Source organism: Martes martes, assembly GCF_963455335.1.
Source record: "Martes martes genome assembly, chromosome: 7".
Classification (NCBI taxonomy): domain Eukaryota; kingdom Metazoa; phylum Chordata; class Mammalia; order Carnivora; family Mustelidae; genus Martes; species Martes martes.
In genome coordinates this window covers 135,708,056-135,729,714 of record NC_137894.1, presented here as the reverse complement: position 1 = coordinate 135,729,714, position 21,659 = coordinate 135,708,056, and the positions used below count along the sequence as shown (strand labels likewise).

Genomic DNA, 21,659 nt, shown 5'->3' with positions numbered 1-21,659 from the left:
CTGTCACCCCGGAAGGTCTTGGTGTGAGTCATCTGTGGGCCATACTTTGAGAAACACCGAGGCATTTGCTGATCCCATTCGAGTTGCGTACGTGAGTATCTTCGTGCTTTAGCTGTGTGTGTGTGTGTCAGTGTGTGTGAGTGTGAGTGTGCACACACAAGGTTCTAGAAGGATAATCCATAAATTATCAATAGTGGTGATCTCTGGATGTAATAAGATTTCAACAACAGATTTTAGATCTGTTTCTCTGTGCTTTCCTGTAATTTAATTTTCTTATTACGAGCATATGCTTATAGACAGATAAACCATCAGGCCTTTCTCATGGGTGAGGAAGAGCAGAGATATTACAGAGGAAATGTTAGAGAGGAAGTAGTTTAAAGGGAAGTGTGGCCGTAGGGAAAGAAGACCACGGTATGAATCAGTCTATTTTCACTCCCAGGCCAACATCCCTCTGTCTGTGGTTCCCAACTCCTGAACGGGCCGCCGGTGGCCTGAAAAGGGAGAAAGGTCACATTTTGGAATTGCCTATTCTTTTTTTTTTTTTTTTTTTGAGAGAGAGAGAGAGCATGTGTGCATGTGGGTGAGATGGGATAGAGGGAGAGAGAGAATCCCAAGCAGGCTCTGTTCAGCCTCACGACCCTAAAATTATGACCTGAGCCAAAATCAGGAGTCAGACACTTGACCGACTGAGCCACCCAGGCACCCCTGAAATTGTCTATTCTTGGCAAAGCAGGGGGCTAGAGTCACGCCAGGGGAGGGGGGACGCGGGACGGTGGCTTTGTGCCCAAAGCTTGGGCTTTGCTTTCTGCCTGCCTCCCGCGGGTCCCGGGGCTGGCGAGGTCCTCCTCCTCCTGCAGCCTGCCCCACACTGGGGCATCCGGGGCAGCCAGGCAGGCCCGGAGATGGTGCTTTTATAGCTCTGTTATTGCTCTGCTGTTCCCCAGCACCCCCACTCCGGGCCCCACAAACACTCCGTGAAAAGGCCAGACCCCTTCCAGAGAAATCGCTCCCTACACCTTTACAACGTGATAGGTGCGGAGGAAAAAAGGGGCCACGGGATTTATGGAAACTATATAAAGTTTATGGAGTCTTGGCAGGCCAGCAGTAGAAAGAGCCTGTGGGGTGGGGGTGGGTATCTCGAAATGGAGAAGGTCATGAAAGATCGTCAGACTTTGGTGCCGAGACGGCAGACGGAATACTGCGGGTCCCGGGTGCGCCGTGTGACCGTGAGGCCCGGGCAGGTGGCCCTCCCTTAGCAGCTGCCAGGGGAGCCTTGTGGGGGTGATGCCTTTGAATCTTCACCGCATGCCTGTGAGGAAGGCACAGTTTTCCTCCTCCTGTAGAGGGGAGACTGAGGCAAGGGTATGTTGGCAGTCGTGAACTTGCCCAAGGTTGCACAGCTAGTGGTGTGTGGCTCACAGGGGTTATTCTGGGGCAGGCTAAATTCGCACAGTCTCTCTCTCCTGTGTATTGAGCAATGTGTCCCAGTTTCAGGTCCAGAAATTATAGTCTCCGTACCCTATTTCAGTTTGGGACTCATCTGTTATTTGTGATTTAGTCTCACGGTCCCCTGGTGTCTTCCGTCATCACGTTGCCCTCCCGTGGGTCGGCTTTGCTGTCAAAGCTAATCTCTGCTAAGATTCACCCACAGGCCGTGGCTGGAAGGGAAATGAAGCTTCCCAGAGATTGGGTGTGGGGCAGGGCGGGGCTGGGACACTGCCCTTGCCTGCAGGAGCTTCTCCATGTCTCACTTCTACTGTGGAATCCTCTTAGGACCCCTGGAGGAGTACCCCCCCCCCACCCCGGGGTCTGAAATTACCTCCTCTCATCCCTGTCAGCCCTGGAAACTTGTAATTTATTTTGTCTTCATATGTGCCTTGTAGCTTCCATGTTTTCTCTCCTGCTTAGCTGTGAATTCTTGGAGTGCAGATTCCCATGAATGTGGTTTTTTAAAAAGATTTTATTTATTTATTTATTTGTCAGAGAGGGAGAGGAAGCACAAGCAGGGGGAACAGCAAGCAGAGGGAGAAGCAGGCTCCCTCCGAGCCAGAAGCCCGATGCGGCACTCGATCTCAGGACCCTGAGATCATGACTTGAGCCAAGGGCAGATACTTAACCGACTGAGCCACCCAGAAGTCCCACCATGAATGTGTTCTTTATCTCTGACTTTGCCCACAGGGTCTGGCGTAGTTCCTAGCATGTAATGATCACTGATGAACTATCAGCCAGGAGGATGGAAGGATGGACAGATGGATGGGTACATGGTGGATGGATGGATGGTTGGATGGATGGACGGACACTTGGTTAGGTGGAAGGAAGGAAGGAAGGAAGGTTGGCTGGATGGATACATGGAAGGATGCATGGATGGATGGATGGATGGATAGACACTTGGTTAGGTGGAAGGAGGGAAGGTTGGTTGAATGGATACATGGAAGGTTGCATGGATGGATGGAAGGATGGATAGATGCATGTTTGGATGGATGGATAGTTGGATACGTGGTTGGATAGAAAGATGGATGGATGGATGGATGGATGGATATGTGGTTGGCTGGATGGATGGATAATTGCAGGGATGGATAGATGGACAAATCGGGGGCTGGATGGATACACGAAGCATACATAAACTAACAGACACCCGCTTCCTCTTTTGTAGCCTTCCACGTAGTTAAACCAACAGTCCAAACCAGGTTCTCTCAGGCTTTCACTGAATGCACTTCTGTTTCAGGGGACGCACTTTGCTCTCTCTGAAGCCATATGGAGAAACCAGCCTGAGTGTTTGAATGTGTGTATAAATACTTTACAATCCCATAAACTTGTTTAAAGACAGGTGGGGGGGTGTGTGGATAAACCAGGGCAGCCTTTTGGGAGGGCAATTTAGAAGTAGCTATTAAAATGTTAAATGTGCCTACCACTGAGACCCTGCAGTTGCACTTTTCAGTTGTCAGGCGTGAGACATACATTCAAACGCTTGTGCCCAAAAAACCCCTCAGAAGGGCACTTACACAAGGATGTGCACTGCCACACTGCTTGTGACGCTGAAACACTGGAAACTGCCAAGTGCCATCAATAGAGAAATGGCCGCCAAGCTATGGGACACCCATACCATGTCAAACACTGCAGAGGCAGAAAGGTCCCACGTGGGGCTGGAGGCGGGGCGCGCCCCAGTCTTCTGGAAAACCCTGAGTCTCTGTAGCCCTGGCTCTCAGCAAATGCCCCCGTCCCTTCCTCCCTCATTTCTATCAATTTCTTTTCCCTTCCTCCTCTTCTACCCACAAAACACAGTTTACTGGAATTAGATCGTCAATTCCTACGCCTGCTTGCTAAGTGACCTTTCCTTACAGAAGAGGAGGAAAATGAGAAAAACGCAGTTAATGTGCATAATCACTGTCTGCCGGCTCTTCAATTAAAAAGATTGACAGCCACAATATTAAAATTTGATTTATGGGCACCACTGTCTACCTAATAATGAGGCTGAGAGGGAAAAAGAACCATAGTGGCTACAGAAAACCCTAGCCCCTTGGCTCCCCCAGGAGATGAATTGCCTCCCGTTTTCTTATTGCTAAAGAAACGTGGAATGGTTTTAAGCATATGTGATATGTTCCTCCAATATGTTGAAATCCAGAACTTAGTAATTCAGGAGTCTCCAGGCTCGGACATTTCAAGGAAGCTTCCTGAGGGGCGCAGCAGCCTGAGCTGGGGTGCGGGGTTTGGGGGATGTCCCAGGGTCCCAGGGTCCCAGGGCATCAAGCCAGCTAACCCTGTGGAGCTCAGGAGCCAGCGGGAAACGCACAGAATCCAGCTGCCGAGTCCCAGCTTGGCTGCGTATTAGCGGTTTGTCCCTCTGTTTCATCATCAATAAAATGGAAATAACCTCACTGGTTGTGTGATGTTGGGCAGATGCCCCTGTTTTCCTACCGGAAAGAACATGTTCTGTGTGTCTGAATTCGTGGTTATTTATTCTCGTTAAGGGGCTGTGGGCTTGGGCTGAGGGAGAGTGGATTCCAGGTGCCACGCAAGCCGTCGCGGACCCCGTTCCGGGAAGGGCTTCCCTTATACAGGGGCACGCTGGGGTCCGTCTGCCGTCCGCCTGGAACCCCTCTTGGGAAGAAGAGAGCAGTGTTTTGTCCATATTCTGTTTCACGCAGCTAATGGCATTTCTTTGTTTTCAGTCGAAAGGGAAAATGTGCAGAAGAGGACCTTTACGCGATGGGTAAACCTGCATCTGGAGAAGGTAAGCGGGGCTCTTGGGCTTTCGTTCGGTGACCGATTCATCGGTGAGTGTGCAGTGCAGGAGCGTGGCGGGAGAGGAGGGGTAGCTCGGTGTTGTTGGCTGTTGCTTTTTTCACGCGTTCGTTTAAACATCTGCTGAGTACATTTCACTGCCAAGTGTCCAGCTCTGTGTTGGGAACACAGACGTTAAGACAGGGTTCTGCCCTCGTGGGGCGATCAGTCCAGTTGGGGAAGGAAGGGGTGTGTCTTTAAATAGCAATCAGTGAGTGCATGTTTGAAGACATTCGCTGTTGAACACCCCAGATGCCTCCCTGGACAGAGGGACCCAGGTGGGGCTAGGGCTGGGCTTCCAGTCCTAGGGGGACAGTAGGGGACCCTCCATGAGAGCGTCATTTGTAGGTATTTGGATTGATTTATGCAAGACTGCAACACCTTTTAACAAAGCCAGATTCCCTTGCTAATCACAGAACATCACTACTGACCAGCGATATTACCTGCCCCTTCGGGTGCCTCTGGCTTTGCGCATCACACATCTCCTTCAATCCCCACGACAACCTCACTCCCCCTCCTGTTACCCATGAGGGAAGAGGCTTTGAGACCTGAAATGGTTTTCCTGAAACCAAGAAGGAACCTCTTCCAGCGGCTTCTCCTCTGTATTCAACTTGACGTCCAACTTCTTTTTCCCCCTTTTCTTTCCGACATTCCGGGGCCAGGCAATTTGGGATTGCATTTTTGTCTGCAGGCTTCTCACACACGCTCACCATAAAACCAAAGCGGCTGTTTCAGCCCCTGAGAAACAGACAGAAGGATGAGCTGCGGAGGAGAGGCGGGTTGGAGAGTGGATAACCAGCTCAGGCCTGAGCCGGTGGAAATCCGAGCCCTCTGAGCCCTCCACACACATCAGTTACCCCCGAGGCGGGGGACATTCTAACTCGCCAAGGGCAGGGGGAGGAGAGATGATATGAAGAGACAGCTGATCCATCAGGCTGCGTTTCCTTCCCATCATTTCTTCTTAAATTCCACTCTGTGGTCCCCCCGATGGATGCAGCCCGCTGCACGTTTCCTTATAAAGCTGACAGTGTTCAGTTTAGTGAGGTTAGGTGTGTGGATTTTCTTCTCTCCTGTCCTCCTAGAAGGTTCAGGTGCAGCCACTGACTGCCCGTAGAGTTAACCCAGAAGAAGGGGTCATAGGGGAAATCTGTGAGATCACAAAGAAAATAATTGTGGTTTCTCGGAAGTGCAGCTCTTGACCAAGATTCTAATTCGTCCCGTTGACCTTGGGGTCGGTAATGTTTCCCCGAGCAGCCCCTGACCACCCACACCTCTATCCCACACCTGCACAGTGGGGTCCCCTGGACCCAGGAGGGCTCCCGAACTGCCCAGGATACAGAGTTACAAATCACTTGCCAGTTATTTTGACTCTTGGTGCATTTTCAGCAGGGCTCATAAAGCGAAATGTTATTTTTGGAAAAAAGGGAAACCGTTCCCCCAATCTAAGTTCTCAGGACTCCTAAATTAATGCCTGATGTGTGTTAGCTGGAAATTCCTTCTGGTGGATGGAGGGCAGCCATAGCAGTTCTATCTTTCTTTCTTTCTTTCTTAATTGAAAAATAAATACTGAAAAGGACAGAGCGTAATGCAGCAAATACCCATGCATGCACTCACCAGCCTCAGGGAGCCCCCGTCCGCGCCTGTCGGATCAGGGATGGCCTCCTTGGCCAAGGCCCCCGTCCCTTCTTCGGGGCAGGTGGGTCGCCCCGCTCTGAGAATAAATCAGATAACACCTGAAACCAATGCCTAATAAACAGGGCGAAATTAACAGCCATGTTTCCAAGCTGGAGACTTTCAAGACCAACCTTTCATGTCAAGGAAACCCGGGAACCGCTCAGGGACCTGGGCTTAACTACAGTTTGAAGGCTGTCAGAGATATTTACGGAGTCTGGGGCTTCTGGAAAAATTCCTTCATTTACCAAAGGAGTTAGATCATGAAGAAAGCCCTGGGGGTGCTGTTTACTCGGCCATACCGATCTCATGAAGCCCGCGGAACATTTGGGGCCCCGGCCATGTTTTCGCTGGAGCAGGTTCAATGTCTCCCGCTGCCGTCCCGCCGCGTGGCCTCCGGCCAAGGCCCCATTTGCTGCTGCCGAGGCCCTTCCAGACGCTGTCGGTGGAAATTACTCTCCGGGTTCGACGCCCAAGCAAGGCTTGGCCGTGGCCGGGGCTGGTACCTGGAAAATTTGTTAGTCCATCTATCAGGGGGTGTTTTGTCCGGGCGACACGTTTTTCTGCCTCGAGTTAGCAGGAATAACATTTCCGTGAGAGTCTCTGTAACCTGATGCCATCATGTTCCGAGCGGAATGTGCCCAGGGAGCTGTGGGGGTTTGCAAAGAAAATAATTTGCCTGGTGGTTTAAAGGCACTGTTGCCCTAGAAGCAGATCCCTTTTCTGTGCACCTGCAGCAGGAGTCGGCCTGTATTTGGACTAACGGGGGGCCAGGGGGCTCATATAAGGGGTAAGGAAATGCCACCTTCCTTCATAAAAAAAGAACACACGGACCCTCCAAAGCTATCACAGGAAGGAGGCCTTCCCGGAGGGAAAGGGTACCCAGACCACCGCTCCTCCGTGTTTCTGAGGCTCTCCTCCGACCCCTGAGTCTCTGGCTGGTTTCCAGCTGCCAGCCCCATCCCCAGTCCTGTGTCCCGTGTGAACGGCCCATTCATTGTACCCAGGAGCAGGGCCCACCTGTTGCAATATTGCCAAAAGCCCCACGACCAAAAACTAAACTGAGAATTCACGCTGGGGTGAGGGCGTATTACAAATGTGCATTTCTAGAGTCTGTTCCCTGCGATTCTGTACGCTAAGTTCTAATCATACGGCGTTGGAGGACCTGTTAACAAGCTGGTTTGGTCAACAGCAACCTTTCTTCAGGCAAAGTGTTAACCTCGAACCCGAAAGAAAGGCCAGTAAGAGCTGAATCTCTCTGACGAAAGGATGGGGTGCAAGCGATCAGCCTCCTTCTCAGCACCCCCAGGTCCCCCTAGGACACCCTGAAGCTGTTCTGCTCCAGGCCGGGGTCCAGGAAAAACATGCTTGGAGATCTGTGTGCTGGGGCCTCTGACTGACAGGCTCCAGGCAGCCCTGGGAGCCCCCAGGCCACACGTCCAGCCAGACTCCTGGTGCACACAGTTCACCTGGACAGTCGATCTCTCTGCATCCAGGCCCAGAGAGGAAACCCCAGGCAGGCTCCAGCTTTTCCCACCCAGGCCTCCTTCATGCTCCAGATCGTGGGAGCCGAGTTGCCCCGGGGAAGCCTACCTGTGGCTCTAAGACCTCACAGACCAGGACAGTCGGGCCCAGGCCCAAGTTCCAGTTCACCCAAGGCCCAGTTCTGTTGAGGGTAGAGCCTGGATTTGAACTCAGGTAGGGCTAACTCCCTTGATTCTTAGTGGAACAGGTAAGAGGAGCGTCTTGAGGTTACACTGGTTAACCAGAAGCCTGGCTTTTGGGGAGGAACCGAGGGAGTGGCGTTCAGAATGCTAATTAACATTTTTATACAATTTAATTAGTTTGATTTGTAATAACAAGCATGGACTACTTTCGTGGCTAAACATAGAAACATGCATGAACACCTATGGATAAATCAGCCTCCCAGCCATCGAGTTCTCTAACAGGCCTACAAACTCGGTGGGGGTGGGGGGCAGAGAAGGGATTCTCCTCCTGAGCCAGCGGTCCAGCCTGTCCACCCGGCCCCTACTCACCACAGCTGAGTCACGCACACTCACCGCCTTCCTGGCTCCCTCTGCCAGGGGTCCCGCCTGCTCCAGAGTTGGACTGAAGATTGGTGAGGGTCAGCTGGCACGTCGGGATGGTCACGTTCAGAGATGGAGCAGTGTGGGAGGCAGGGAATCCCTGTGACACTGCACTGAGGCCCAGAGGGTCACTGACTCAGCATCATGCCATCGTGGCGTGGGTCTGGACAGCGCCCGCGGGCAGCCGGTGCATCCTGATGAAGGAACAGGACTGATGGTACGAAAGAGCAGATCTGCCCAAATACTGGGGGCGTCACCTAGCCTCTTTGAGCCTCAGTTTCCCCAAATCTAAAGTGAATGGCTTGTACTAGGTAATTTCCTGGAAGTCCTGCTGGAGTCATTTTATTATATGGAGGGCGATAATGCCCTTTCCTTCTCCCCTTAAGGAGAAGTGTGGATGTAATGTAATGGGGATTGGGGGGGTCCCAGATCTCAGGGTTCCAGGTATCTCCAAGGTCCCTTTTGTGATCAGCCCTTTGGTGCCAAGTGTCCTCCACGGTTCACCAGCCCAGGTATGCCTTCCCCCTGCCCCCAGGGACTGCCTGTACTACCCAGATTTGGATGCATAGAAGTCTTCTCCTGGGGGAGACCTGCAGCTCGGGCACAGTTTGGTGAATTACACAGGCCACTAATCAGCTTCTTTCTTCCGCTTCTTCAACAGTGCAACCCACCTCTAGAAGTTAAAGATTTATTCGTTGATATACAAGATGGCAAAATCCTAATGGCTTTGTTAGAAGTCCTGTCTGGGCGAAATCTGGTACGTATGTCACAGAGGGTGAGGGAGACATCGGATGCAAAGGAAAACACTGCTGGTTTGTGTTCAGTACACAACTACATGTATGTGCCCATGCCTGGCCATGTGTGATCCCATGACCAGAAACCTGGAAGGGTGACATTCCTTTCTCAGTGACCAAGAGTGATATAATCATGGATAGCTAAGCAGCATCTTTTTTTTTTTTTTAAAGTAAATACACTTCAGTAAGTAAATAAATAAATGCTCAGTATTTTCCGGGAGTCAGGTAAGGGTAAAGATGGAAACTAGATCGTTAAACTTTAGCTCTCCAGGCATTATAGTAACTAGAACTATAGCCAAGAATCAGGAAGTTGGAGGAGAAAGGCATCTTGCCAACTGGATTCCATCACCCACCTGAGGCTAAAACTACAACTGCTGGCTTCTAGAACCTTCTCATAAGTATAGTCATTTCCCCTTATCTGCGGAGGATATGTGCCAAGACCCCCAGTGGATGCCTGAAACTGGGGGCAGTATTAAACCCCGTCTATGCTATGTTTTTTCCAATACACACATCCCTGTGATGAAGTTTAATTTAGAAATTAGGCACAGTGAGAGATTACCAAGGATAACTAATAATAAAATAGAACAATTCTATCACCACATATGGTCATAGAAATTATGTGAACATGAAAAAAATAAATTAAAAATAAATTATGTGACTGTGAACTCTCCCTCTCTCACAATGCCTTACTGTCCTGTCCTTACCCTTCTCCTCGTGATGATGTCAGATGACATCAAGCCCCCGTGGTGAGAGGAAGCGAGGGGAAGTGACGTAGGTCCATGACGAAGCATGAGGCCACTCTGACCCTCTGACCACATGTCAGAAGGAGGGTCCTCGGCTTCTGGACTGCAGTCACCTGAAAGTGAAACCACATATTAGGGGCGACTGTGATAGGACCATGTTGTACTGAAGCAGCCAAGTTTGAGGGTCATTCTACTGTGGATCTCCGACCTGCCTCTCCATGTTGTATGTGTCCGATGTGTGCAGGTTGGTCCTTTCTCTCTCCCCTTTCCAGAGCAGGGCTTCTGAACCCCAACACTGTTGGCATTTTGGGTCTGATAGTTCTTTGTTGTGGGGACTGTCCTGGGCATTGCAGGATCTGTAACAGCAGCGTTGGTCTCTACCTAGTGGATGCCAGTCGTACCCCCAGGGATGACAGCCAACAATTGTCACTTGACGTTGCCAGATGTCCACTGAGGGGGCACGGGGACCAGGCCAAAATGCCAGTGCTGTTGATGCTGAGAAACTGCATTCTAGAGTCTAGCATTTGATGTGGCCTCCGTGCCCCGTGGCAGCAGAAGGGAAGGCACAGCCATGGGTCACAACTCTGCCAGCACGTAGCTTGGCCAGTGCGGACCTCTCTAGGTCTACTTCTAATTATAGTTAAAGTCAAGAGCCCATCCTGCTTTCAGATCTACTGTAGCTGGGATCTCATCGTACCCCTTTAACCCTTCCCGTCTTCACCTCCCAAAAGCAAAATGGGAGATTCCTGTTTGCCACTACAGGGGGCTGTGCAGAATCTTATAATGAACTCTCACAGGGGACGGACCCACTGTGGTAAAAACAGGGTTCGTTTCCTTAGGGCTGATAATGAGCCAGCAGCACAGTCCCCATAGGCTTCCTGCAAAAGTGTATCCTCCTTCCTTGTTCTGTGATTCCAGCGACACAAGCTCCCACTCGGCAGTCCAGGCCACTGGTTGATAGACACCATGTCCTTGGTGGGCCTGGGTTGGGGGGTCTTTGATTCTGGAGCCCAGCCAAGAACCGGCCTCTGCCTGCCCACTAGCTTGGCTGGCAGGTCTCCGCCGGTGGAGCTGACTCCGACTAGTTAGCGGGGTAACGTTAACCCACCCAACTGGATGTGCTTCCTGGGGATGGTCAACTACCATCTCAGAGTTTCAGCTTCTGCAAGTCTCTCTGTCTCTGTCTCCTTCTGTCTCCTTCTCTCTCTCTCTCTGCCTGTCTGTCCGTCTGCCTCTCTCTCTGACCCGGGACAACTGTCCACAAAGCTCCTGGCAGAAAACAGACACATCTGCTCTTGGCAGGAGGGACTTGCTGGCTGATTTAGCAGCTGTGGGGACGCCCTGGCTGGTGCTCCCTGCCTGACAAAACCATCAGCGTGGCGAGGAGGATGCGTCCCTGGGGGGTCTCTGGAGGGGGTCGATATCAAAGCCAGGAGCCGGGTCAGAGAGAACAATTTGACAAATCTGTCCCCTGTTTAACCTGCCTAGGTCCTCCCCGTTCTCCAACTCAAGTGAGTTTAAGTCCCAAGGACCGTACATAAGGGGTGGGTTTCAGCTGCGAGCCCCTAACTTTCTCTTGGGGTTAATGAGAAAGAGGGAGCGACAAAGTCCCGCCCCACAGCACCCCCGCCATGGAGTGCCTCTGCTGGAGTCACTACTTGTCTGCTCTGTTCTGTCTTGCAGCTGCAGGAATACAAATCCTCATCCCATCGTATTTTCCGGTTGAACAACATAGCAAAAGCGCTTAAGTTTTTGGAAGATAGCAACGTAAGTATTTGAAACACATCTTGTTAACACAAGCTTTTTTTGCAACGAGAAGGACGAGGGCCGGTCACAGGAGAAGCGTGAAAAGGGGACCCTGCTAACACGGCAAAATTTAAGTTTAAACATAACAGGACTCCCTCCGGCCAACCTTCAACTGGACCGATGGCCCCTGACTCCCTGCCCGCTGCGGCCTGCCCATCCAACGCCATCTCTGCCGGGCACCCAGCCGCGGGAAGGGTAGACCAGCAGGCTGGCCCTCTGACTTTAGTGTTTCTCATTTCCCTCTGTATCCCTTTGTAGCATGATACAGCGAGCGTGCCACAGTGGGGCACTTCCTCTTAGCAAGGAACTTTCTAGACTGAAGTTAGCTTTTTCTGTGTTTTGGGCTCGCTTCATGTCCTTCAAAAGTGGGGAGGGACGATCCTAGAGGGATGAAATTTCCAGAGCTGCTCTTCCATTAAAGCTTCACCAGGAACCCCGGGTAGAAAGCCCGCAGCTTGCCCCATGTGTCGGAGCGTGCAAGAAAACTTCAAGTGCAACACACGTGGGGTTCTTAACGGTAAACAGCGGAAGCTGACCTGGGCTGCTGTAAGCAGAAAAGGGATTTGTGGAAGGGCTGCCGAGTGCACCCACGAGTGCCTTACTGGACTGAGGCGTCGGGGAATCCAGGGGTGTGAGGCGCCAGGACCATTGCAGAGCCCGCCTCCCCACAGTGTAAGGACCCGTGTGCACAAGGCACTGTACGGCCCCTGGAATGAACTCTCAGTGTCACACGTTCAGATTCAAAGGCCTGGGCCACCATGCCTGGATCCTGTCCAGGTCCACGCTGCCATGGGAGAGGGAAAGCCCTTTCCCTTTTGAAGGAGGTGGGCTCCGCCTCCCATAGTGTGGGGAAAGCTCCAGGTACAGGAGGGAGCTCAGGTGATGGCAGCAAGGAGGCCTGGTACAGTTTACTACAGCAGCTTTCACACAGCCAAAAAGGGGGAGGGAACTCGGGGTGCCTGGGTGGCGCAGTCATTTGAGTAGATGACTCTTTATTTCAGCTCAGGTCAGGATCTCAGGGTCTTGGGATCGAGCCCCGAGTCAGGCTCCACGCTTAGCATGGAGTCTGCTTGGAATTCTTTCTCTCCCTCTGACCCTCTCACCTCCCCTTCTCTCTCTCTCAAATAAATAAATAAATCTTAAAAAAAGAAAAGAAAAGAAAGGCGGAGACAACCCAACTGTCCATCAGCAGATGAGTGGATGAACAAAGTGGGTCTGGGCCCCCCTGGTGGAATATTATTCACCCATGAAAAAGTGTGAAGTACAACATGGTGGACTCTTGAAGACATTGTGCCGTAGGACAGGAGTCAGACACAAAGGACGTTATTCTTTGACTCCATTCATATGAAAAGTCCAACACTGGGAAATCTTTCAAGACAGAAAATAGGGCCACTTGGGTGGCTCAGTCAGTTAGGCGTCCACCTTCAGCTCAGGTCATGATCCCGGGGTCCTGAGATCAAGTCCCACATTGGGCTCCCTGCTCAGCGGGGAGCCTGCTTCTCCCTCTCCCTCTGTCTGCTGCTGCTCCTGTTTGTGCTCTCTCTCTCTGTGTCAAATAAATAAAATCTTAAAAAAAAAAAAAAGACAGAAAATAGATTCATGGCTGCTTAGGGTTGTAGAGGGGTGATAGTTCAAGGGTATGGAGTCTCGTTGAGGTGCTGAAAATGTTCTAAAATTGTCATCACAATTGTCGTTGTGATGACAGGCGCATACCTTCATCAATATACCAAAAACTATTAACGGATACAGCTTACACAGGTGAATTGGAATGGAATGTGAGTTACAGCTCAATAAAGCTGTTCTATTTTTTTTTTAAAGACTTTTAGAGAGAGCGAGGAAGAGTGCGCATGCGTGAGGGCAACAGCGGAGGGGGAGAAAGAAACGCAAGCAGACTCCCCGGTGAGCACGGAGCCTAGAGGGGGGGTCGTCTCACACCCTGAGATTGTGACCTGAGCCGAAGTCAAGAGTCAGAAGCTCAACTGACTGAGCCACCCAGGCGCCTTAAGCCATTTTTTTTTTTTTTAAAGCACATCGCATTTCATGAAAATGTCTGGCCGGTCTGCGGCGTTGACTTCACCTTGGCGTCGGCGCTCCTGTGGTGCTCGGAGCACGGGTCCTGGGGCACACCTGGTGGGCTTCCAGCCCGGAAAAATCAGGCCGACTCTCCCCGAGCCTCAGTCCCCACATCTGTAAAATGAAAGTGATAAAAACACAGAAGCTCATTGAGGATTGGGTGCGCCCGGCCCGGTGGAGGTCAGCCAAGTGCTGGCCCTGGGCCGGGGCCCCGTGGGCACCTGCTCTGACTTCTTCCCTGCCCCCCACATCTCTGCTTCTGGAAGGGAGCACCGGGCATGGCTCTTCTGGGCAGTGTCTCCCCCATCCCCAAAGCGGCCCTTTTTGTGATAACGTAGAGCCTTGGAACAAGTGCCTGGGAGGTTCGTTGCTCTTCCTTCCTGCTGGTCGACCCCTAAGCCCTTCCCTGCGCTGTCCGCTGCCCCGCGTTGTTGGGCCTGTAGTGTGGGCAGCGGAGATGGCGGGTCTGCTTCCAACAGCCCTTCGGAGCACATTGAACAAGTGTCTTCTGTGGGCCTGGGTTGTGCCCGGGATTAGGGACACACGGCTGCGTGAGAAGCAGGCCTGCGCCTTCGGGGAGCCTGGAGTCCGGCGGGAGAGGCCTCACATGGCCAGCACGCTGCGGGTCGCACCGGGGGCATCCAAAGGAGCCATGATCCCTTCGTGGTTGGCAGGGGGTGACCGGGGTGTCGGGCGCGCAGGTAGGACTGGGGAAGCCCACAGCTAAGGCGGGAAGGCCTGGCCTCTGTCACCCTCCGGGGCTGGTCCACCAGCCTACTCAGCATCTCCCGACAAGGCCGCTCCGGCATTTTTTGGCTTGGGAAGGTTTCCCATAAAAGCCCAGCTCAGAGGGCCGCGCTCGGCTTCCTCCAGGTGGAAGTGAGGCCCGAGACAGGCCCGTGGGCTGCTTTGATCCCAGTGCAGGGAGCCGCCGATGGGAGGGGGGCCGTCAGCGAAGGGGGTCCGGAGACAGCAGGCCCCCCGTGTGGTGGGTGACTCCTCCCTCGGGACGGGGCTGCCCCTGAGGAGCGCGGAGAGAACGCCGGACCCGAATTCCATCAGCCCTTTAATTCACAACATTGACGGATTCCTTCTGGGCTCGCAGCTGCTGGTGATGAGCTCGAGCTGCCGGCGTCGTGTGCTCTCTGCTAGACAGTCCGGGGACCTCAGGCGTCTCTCCCCCGATCAGGAAAGGCCGGCCCTGCCGACGGGGTTCATCAGATCCGTCTGACACATTGAGAGGACCTGAGACCCGTGTGGACAGTTGTTAAAAGGCCCGGGGAGGAGCGAGAGAGGAGTATTTGAGCGAGACGCTCTCCTCATTCTTGCTTTCCAGGGTCTCCTGGCAGAATTTTGCAGGGTGGATTTGGGAGGAGAACTTGACTGACTTTAATTCTCCCCTCTGCCCCCAAAGATTGGTTTTTACTTCTATAGAGAAGTTGGGAAGGAAAGAAGCCAATGTGCCCGAGGCCGGGGTGGCCCGCAAACCCTTGTGGTTATCTCCTGCCCTTTCCAGAAGAAGGGTGCGGATCTGTGCCTGGATCTGTGCACTCGGATTCTGTTCGCAGGATAAAGGGACGTCCTCAACCCTGAGCGCACATCGGAATCACCGGGAGCGCTGGTTCCAAGGGCAGGTGGCTGGGCCCCACTCTCGGACTTCCTGATTCCTGATTTGGGAGGATGAGGAGAGAATTTGTATTCTAACCAAATCGCGGGCCGTGCTGTTGCCCCTGGCCCAGGGAACACACTTGGAAAACGAGTGCCGTAGGGATTCACCAAGAGCATCATCCTGTGGTCAGAACATAGTTAAATAAATAGGTTAGTCCCCTAAGAGTTTCTATAATAGGAGCATTTTAACCAAAATATTGTGTATTTTGTGTAACGGTGCAGACACTCAGGGTATAAGTCTTATACCAACACTCTCTCTTTATCTCTTTCTTTCTCCCTCTGAGGGAAGAGAGAAAGAGGCAGGAAGGGGATGAGGGCACAGAGGGGGAGAGTCTTGAGCAGACTCCGCGCCCAGTGAGGAGCCCAACACGGGGCTCGATGTCACACCCCAAGATCATGGCCTGAGCCGAAATGAAGAGTTGTACGCTCAACCGACTGAGCCACCCAGGCGCCCCCCGCAAGCCGCTGTTTGTACTTAGCAATGGATAATATCTTAGCCATCAGTGGTCCACGACTGCTGCTGGTGGTGCTCTGTTGTTTGTCCAAAAATGTGTTAAATCTGGAGGTTTTGTGCTGTTGGGGCGGCATACAAACAGACCCAGCGGGCACTCACCATCTCTCCTTGAAAACAGTGACCAAGACCTTTCCCGGCTCTGGGTCTCAGGCACGTCACATTTGGCCTCGGTGAGATTTCCTCACCCAACACGTAGGGATAACAGAAGCACCTACGTTGTGGGGTGCTTGTGAGGTCGAACTGAGTTCCTCCTTATGAGGAGTTTATGATAGCATCTACTGGTAAGTACTGTGGACACGTTTAATAATTCATTTACGTGTGTTCTGCACGCGAGGGTCCCTGAGGTGGCCTCGGGCAGGCCTGAGTGATACAGATGAGAAAGAGCGAGAGGCCCACGAGGGCATCACAAAGTAACAGGCTGCAACCTTCTGGAAGGCTCCACGTTAAGCTCCTCAATTGCTTCTCTGCAGGTTAAACTGGTTAGCATCGACGCAGCAGAAATAGCAGACGGCAACCCCTCTCTGGTTCTTGGGCTGATATGGAACATAATCCTCTTTTTCCAGGTAAAGTGACTTTTGTGACACACAGTATGATCTCCTTGAGCCTGCTTAGGGCCAGCAGAATGGGGCAGGGTGGGAAGGGGGCACGTCAAGGGAGACTGTGAGATCGTGTTCCTGATGGATTGTGACTTCTCTGCGTCTTGAGAAAGAACCAGGGGCCATCTGATTGCTGACCATCTGGGTCCCTGTGATTTTACTAGGGACGTGAGCTCTGTTCTCCAGAAGGGTAGAGCTGTCCCCTTGGGACTTAGGGAGTTACAGATTTATTTCAGAAAATTGTTTTGTTGTAAAGCGGGGAAATAGACATTTACTGAATGAATGAAGTAAATGTCACTCCAACCAAAAACTGAGCTTGGAGTTACTTTGTTAAAATGACTGACGCGCAGAAGAGAGAGTTAAGGAGTCGGTAGGGAGGATGGCTGTGGGAAGGGGCACGTGTGACAGGTGAGACCCTGCTCTGCTTCCTTAGCGACTTCAGCTTGTTTTTGGAAACGCGGATTTTATAGGGAAGGACAGAATTGGTGGCTGGAGTCTGAAGGTGGCATTTCAAACGAGCTCAAGTTCTTGTCCCCGAGCAGGAGGGAGTAAGCTGACATTTTGTCTTCTAAAATCCCCTCTTCTGAAATAGAAAGTCCTGGCTCATCATTGAATTGTCCTGCCAAGAGTAACAGTGACCTGCCCAGAGGCAGTGTGTTGGGGCTTTTTTCTCGGTGCTTGTGTTGCTAAGAGGAATGCGCACAAACAAGGTTTACAGACAACAGACCCAGTTCTGTGTGAGCCTTGAACTTAAAAAAGCCCTTAAAAAAACAGTGTTATATACAGGCTTCAGTTACTAATGTCTCTTATTAGACTCTCTGATCGATGCTGGAAACATCCTGAAAATGTGTCCAAGGTCAAGGCCTTAAATCTACCCCCGATCGTTCATTCATTCATTCATTCATTCAGTAAATGTCTAGTGAGTTCTTCCTACGTGCCAGGCTCTTCACACACAAAGTCCTGCCCTCCTGACACTCTGGGACCACAGACAAGGCAGTCCCATAGTACAGAACTGTGTGGTGCAGGTTCTGATCAAAGTATGAGCAGAGTGTTGTTAGAATGCAGAGCACGAGCAACTGTCTCAGAGTAGGGAAGGGAGTGAGGTAAACTTCCTAGAGGAAGTGACGCCCGAGCTGGGTTTTAAAGGATGAGTAGGAGTGCGTTAGATCCGTTCTCAGACTTCGCTGTGCGTACAGATTATACAGATTGCCTGGGGGAGGTGTTGAAATGCAGATTCTGATTCTGTAGTTCTGGGGCAGGGCCTGGGGTTCTGTATTTCTTGCAAGAGCCGCATGATAGGAGCCAGGAATCTGGTGACGGAGGAAAGGAACATCCAGGCGGCAGGACCAGGAGGAACACAGGCGTGGGGCTTGAAACAGCCTCCTGCGTCCTGGGGCCAATAAGCCATGGGAGGAAAGGTATAGGCAGAAGCAGGTCAGGAAGACCTCGCAGGCGTGCATGGCCAAAGCCCCAAAAGAGAGACTCCAGGAAGAAATGAGCTTCCCTGGGAAATGTCTACACGCACCACCAGCCTCACAGAGCCGTCTGGCCATCACGGGTGCTTTAGGAAGCAGCTTCTCCCTGTACGGAGAACTGGTTGTGCGTGAGCTGGACCCTCCAGCCAGGCTCCTTGTGGCCGGGGGGCAGAGAAGGGTTTGCCCTGGGACTGTCTCGGGGGCCTGAAATGCCGTTTTTCCTTCCAGATTAAGGAGCTCACGGGCAATCTCAGCAGAAACTCTCCATCTTCCAGCCTGTCGCCTGGCTCGGGGGGCACAGACTCCGACTCCTCCTTCCCACCCACGCCCACCGCAGAGAGGAGCCTGGCAGTAGCGGTGAAGGATCAGAGGAAGGCGATCAGGACCCTGCTGGCGTGGGTGCAGAGGAAGACGAGGAAGTAAGCCCTCGCGCCCTGTCCCCACCCGGCACAAGCTGTCGTCAGGCCGAGGGCGGCGAGTGGGGCAGAGGAAGGGGGCATCAGCATGTGTTAACTTATGCACCTGTTGCCTCCTAGAGGCTCTGAGAGCAGGGAGCGCTGTGCGTGTGCAGTTTCTGCACACACAGAGCTGCATTTGCAGAGCGCTTGGTTTGCAGAAAACTGACAGGAAGATTGGAATACAAATCAAAGGGGCTTTGCCCCGTTTAATGCCAAAGTGAGAAAGGCTCTTGGATCCTCATGACAGGTACATATCCACTGCCAAGCTTCAGGGGCTCTTTCAGAGTCTGCACCAACTTAAACACTAGGAACGATAAAGGCTGTATCGTGCTCGGTTAGGTGTAACCTTGCCAAAACCGAGACAGGTGACCCAGAGCAAAGGTCCTGGGGCTGCTGGGTGACCCCGTGCCAGCAAGTCGGGGCTCTCTGCAATTTTGTGTCAGGCTTTTACTGGCAGCCAGCTGACGGCCCTTGGGGCCCCCGGGCTCTGAACCCTGGGCAGGGAAGGCTGGAACGTTAGGTCACCTGTGATGAATGAGAGCCACGCCCCTGCGGGGCCACACAGAGACCCACTGCCCTCCTGCCACATCACAGCCACACCTGCACGATGGTAACTTACCCGCCTTCTGGGACCCTGAGGATTAAGTGCCGCAAGCTCATGAAAGCGCCTTGCACGGTCCTATAGCACTTAACAAGCACTCATCGGGCCCCTTCTTCCCACACAATGGAAATAAAAGATAAAAGAAAAAAGAGGAGAGAGTTGGATCTCTGGGTTTGGACCGAGGGGTCGAGCATGATAGAGTCGGTGAACACTAACAACCCTCAGATGTGGTTTAAAAATAAATCAGCCGAAAGAGAGGACAGTCAAGGAGAAGTCATGTCCGCGGGATGGCGGACCGGGTCTGTGTCTGCATCATGGCCATGGCCACGGTCTGTACCCTGTGCCGCCCGCTACGGGAGAGCCTCTGGAGAAATCCAGGTGAGGTGTGTGGCTCAGTAGTTTCCCACCAATGTCAGGGTCCCGCTCGTGGCGGTTGACTCAGGTAACAGAAGACGCGCGAGGGAAGCCGGATGAATGGTATGAGAGCGCTCTGTACCCGCTTTTCCAGCTTCTTGGCAATCTCAAGCGATTTCTAAATGAAACTCTCTTTTCAGAGAGGTCAGTGACCACAGTTGGGAGACGGGTGGTGTCTTGGGATGAATCCTAAAGGAAATCAGTGCCTGGCAGGACTCTCTCTCTCTGTCCCTCACTTGTGGATTGTTGATGTTTTTGACAGGAATAATGACATTGGCTGCCACTTACTTGGTGGCTTGTGTGTGCCACGTGGGCAAAACCTAACGCATCCCCCCAACAGCCGCCAAGGGGTCGTAATGAGACAATCCTCATCTTACAACCGAGGTGCTGAGGGTCAGAGAGGATCCGGGACTCGCCACAGCGTGGCTACGCCCCTGGGAATGCACAGGGGGCAGCCAGGCTGTGACCTCGGGTTTTGACCGCACGCCCCGACGGGCTGTTGTGACCCTCACTGTAGCATGCACAGTGTGGCGAGTCGCTCCTTCGTGTGTCTGGGAATCTGGGAGCACAAGCTCCTATATTTGGCCTCTCAGTGCAAATTATACCTTTCCCTTCTATTATTCTAACATTATTCTGTTTCCTTGGAAAGGGAGATCTGAGTGGTTCCCCACCGCTCTCCCGGGACCCAGGGCCTCGAGAGTCGGCAGCTCAGGGGGCTCCGAGGCCTGTGAGGCGGCCACGTGTGGGCTCCTCGCTGGGGAGGGGCGAGCCTGTCCTGACCGCAGCGTGGCCGGCGTGGCCGGCGTGGCTGCTTTGCTGCAGGTACGGCGTGGCGGTGCAGGACTTTGCAGGCAGCTGGAGAAGCGGGATGGCCTTCCTGGCCGTGATCAAGGCCATCGACCCCAGCCTGGTGGACATGAAGCAGGCGTTGGAAGACTCCATGCGGGAGAACCTGGAGAAGGCTTTCAGCATCGCGCACGAGGCCCTCCACATCCCCAGGCTCCTGGAGCCAGAAGGTAGCGCTCGTTCTCTCTCTCTCTCTCTTTTTTTGCTTGTTAACGATTTTTGTGACATAAGATGTAGACAAATTTGGAAAATACAGAAAATCTAATGAAGACGTGTTTGTATTTCCTATATCCCTGCCCCTTCGTATTTTTCCGCACGTCTCATTACTTTTTTTTTTTTTTTTTGTATAATTGAGATCATTTGGTGACCCTTGAACAACGTGGGGTGTAGGGGTGCTGACTGGCCCACCACACTTGGAAATCCACGGGTCACTTCTGACCCCCCAGAAACATGACTGCCAGTGGCCTACTACTGACTAGAAGCCTTGCCGAGAACATGACCAGTTAATTAACACATTCTGTACGTTATATATATTAGGCGGCGTGTTCTTACAGTAAAGTAAGCCAGAGAAAAGAAAATGTTACTAAGGAAAACATACAGAAGAGAAAATACATTTATAGGACTGTACCGTGTTTTCTGGGGGGAAAAAAAAAAAACCTACATATGAGTGGCCCCGCCCAGTTCAAACCCGAGTCGCTCCAGGGTCAGCTCTGGTTTTGTATTTTACTTTTTGTAATTAAGTTTTTTGTTTTAATGCAGCATAGTTATCATACAGTGTCATATCTGTTTCAGGTGTACAGTCTAGTGATTCAGCAGTGCTGTACATCGCTCGGTGCTCCTCGTGATAACCGCGCTCTCCGTCCCCACTGCCTGTCTTTTGTTTTTGTTTTTGGTTTTTTTTTAATTTTATTTATTTATTTTTTACACACAGAAATCACAAAGAGGCAGAGAGACAGGCAGAGAGGAAGGGAAGCAGGCTCCCTGCCAAGCAGAGAGCCCAATGTGGGGCTCGATCCCAGGACCCTGAGACCATGACCTGAGCTGAAGGCAGAGGCCTTAAGCCACTGAGCCACCCAGGCGCCCCTGTCTTTTGTTTTTTTAACTTAGCGTTGTAATTATGACAGCAGCGCTGTGCCTGTTGCTGCCGTGCCTCTGTTATACATTTCTACACAGTGGCCTAGCTCATGGGCATACCAAAATTCTCCTTAGGTCTCCTACCCCCGGGGGACACTGAGGTTGTTTTGGAAATAGTCACATTTAGACATAACAAGCAGTGACCATCTTACTGAACGGACCTCAGCGGGCGTCCCACAGGATGTCCTCCGGGACCAGACGCCGCCTGGGGAATGCCGAACTTGGAAAGTGAACACCTTTCTAAGATGCTTGGCTTTCCGTGTGGCTGGGGCTGATTTGGGACTCCCTCCAGCAGAGAGGAAGGGTCCTGACTCAGCAGACACCCTGATGGGGCCGGCAGTGAGCAGGCTGCTCCCGGGGTGGGGGGAGCGGGAGGCGGTGGGAATTCAGCAGGAAATAACGGACAGCCTTGAGAATGAGGAATTCTGGATTCTTCGGCATCCCAGCCCCCCTCTCCATCAGCCAGATGCGAGACTATAGTCAAGTGATTCATCCCCT

At 52.3% G+C, this 21,659-nt stretch overlaps 1 protein-coding gene across 2 annotated transcripts in view; it reads left to right on the top strand.

Moving 5' to 3' along the window:
• CLMN (calmin) overlaps positions 1–21,659 on the top strand; it is a 107,731-nt gene that overhangs the window by 70,800 nt on the left and 15,272 nt on the right. For both annotated transcript variants that reach the window (XM_080807504.1, XM_080807505.1), the window contains exons 2-7: positions 4,170–4,231; positions 8,701–8,796; positions 11,260–11,343; positions 16,108–16,200; positions 17,937–18,127; positions 20,004–20,197. In XM_080807504.1, coding sequence (XP_080663630.1) covers positions 4,170–4,231; positions 8,701–8,796; positions 11,260–11,343; positions 16,108–16,200; positions 17,937–18,127; positions 20,004–20,197 — 720 coding nt within the window. The remainder of the gene's footprint in view (positions 1–4,169; positions 4,232–8,700; positions 8,797–11,259; positions 11,344–16,107; positions 16,201–17,936; positions 18,128–20,003; positions 20,198–21,659) is intronic.